The 1,016-nt window shown below is 52.4% G+C and overlaps 1 protein-coding gene across 1 annotated transcript in view; it reads right to left on the bottom strand.

Moving 5' to 3' along the window:
• Positions 1–127: 127 nt before the first annotated feature.
• The window catches only part of LOC104501846 (thiopurine S-methyltransferase-like), a gene marked incomplete at its 5' end in the record, with an annotated part of 2,625 nt that continues 1,736 nt past the window's right edge, over positions 128–1,016 (bottom strand). The window contains 2 exons of the mRNA XM_010145726.1: positions 128–243; positions 737–781. Coding sequence (XP_010144028.1) covers positions 128–243; positions 737–781 — 161 coding nt within the window. The remainder of the gene's footprint in view (positions 244–736; positions 782–1,016) is intronic.

The following is a 1,016-nucleotide window of genomic DNA, read 5'->3' as shown; positions in this document are numbered from 1 at the left end:
TCCCGCGCCCCCGGGCCCCGGCCACCGCCCGCACGGCGAAGAGTCCCTCTCCTCACCTTAAACGGGGGGAGCAAAAGGAGAGCAAGATGCGAGGTAAGTCATTTAAAGTCGTTTTAGGTCACTTTAATCACGCTACGAGTTTTAGTATGTAGAGCACCTCCAGAAAATAATCCAGTCCCCACGCTCTGTGTCTGTCCGAGAAGTCATCGACTTTCTGGAGACACTTAATTTCACAGTGGTTGCCTGAAAAGGAGGAAAGAGTAACAAATTACGGAATGATTAGTCACTGAAAAAGGCAAACTGTCAGGAAAAAAAAAAAGACAATCTTATCCCCATACTTCTCCAGCGCGGGGACAAGGATGCAGCGTACTGCAGAACCGGTGGTGTGCAACGGCCTCCGGTAAAACCAGGGGGCTGGTGGGGAGGTGAGGCAGAGAAGGGCCAGACGGTTCACCCAGACCAAGACTGCAGCTACCAGATCGCCGGAATCCTGGGAGAGTTAAGGGATGCCGAGGGGAGGAGAGAGGAGCTGTCCCTTGGGTTTTCTTCATATCCCTCAAAGAGCTGAGAATTTTTGTTGACAAAATCCCTGTGGCTAAATGGTGTTTAATTTCCCTGTTATTTTCCCATGGCTCCACCTCTCAGATAAGAAGCAAATGGCTCTTTTTCATGCGTCACAGCGACTTGTCTGGTGCTGTGGAAAAAATTCCAAAGGGTTAGCTGAAGCACTACTTACCAAACAAGCTGTTAATTTCAGATTCGGGAACGTAAAACGGGGGACCTGAAAGAAACGGGGTGAAGCCGATCAGAGGGAAGACACAAACATTTCCACTGCAGCAGGAGCACCAGCCCCATCGCTCGCAGCATCTGGCCCCAGTGGGCAGCACTGTGTGCAGGAACCAGAAACCACCACCACGTCCAAGGACTTGTGGCACTTCGGTGGGCACCAGGCAGCTTCAGGTTGTGCTGCTGCTGCTGCTGCTGCTGCTGCTGCTGCTGCTGCTGCTGCCGGCTCA

The sequence above is a fragment of the Buceros rhinoceros genome, unplaced genomic scaffold (assembly GCF_000710305.1).
Source record: "Buceros rhinoceros silvestris isolate BGI_N320 unplaced genomic scaffold, ASM71030v1 scaffold12031, whole genome shotgun sequence".
In the NCBI taxonomy this organism is placed as follows: Eukaryota; Metazoa; Chordata; class Aves; order Bucerotiformes; family Bucerotidae; genus Buceros; species Buceros rhinoceros.
This window is presented reverse-complemented; position numbering and strand designations above follow the sequence as displayed.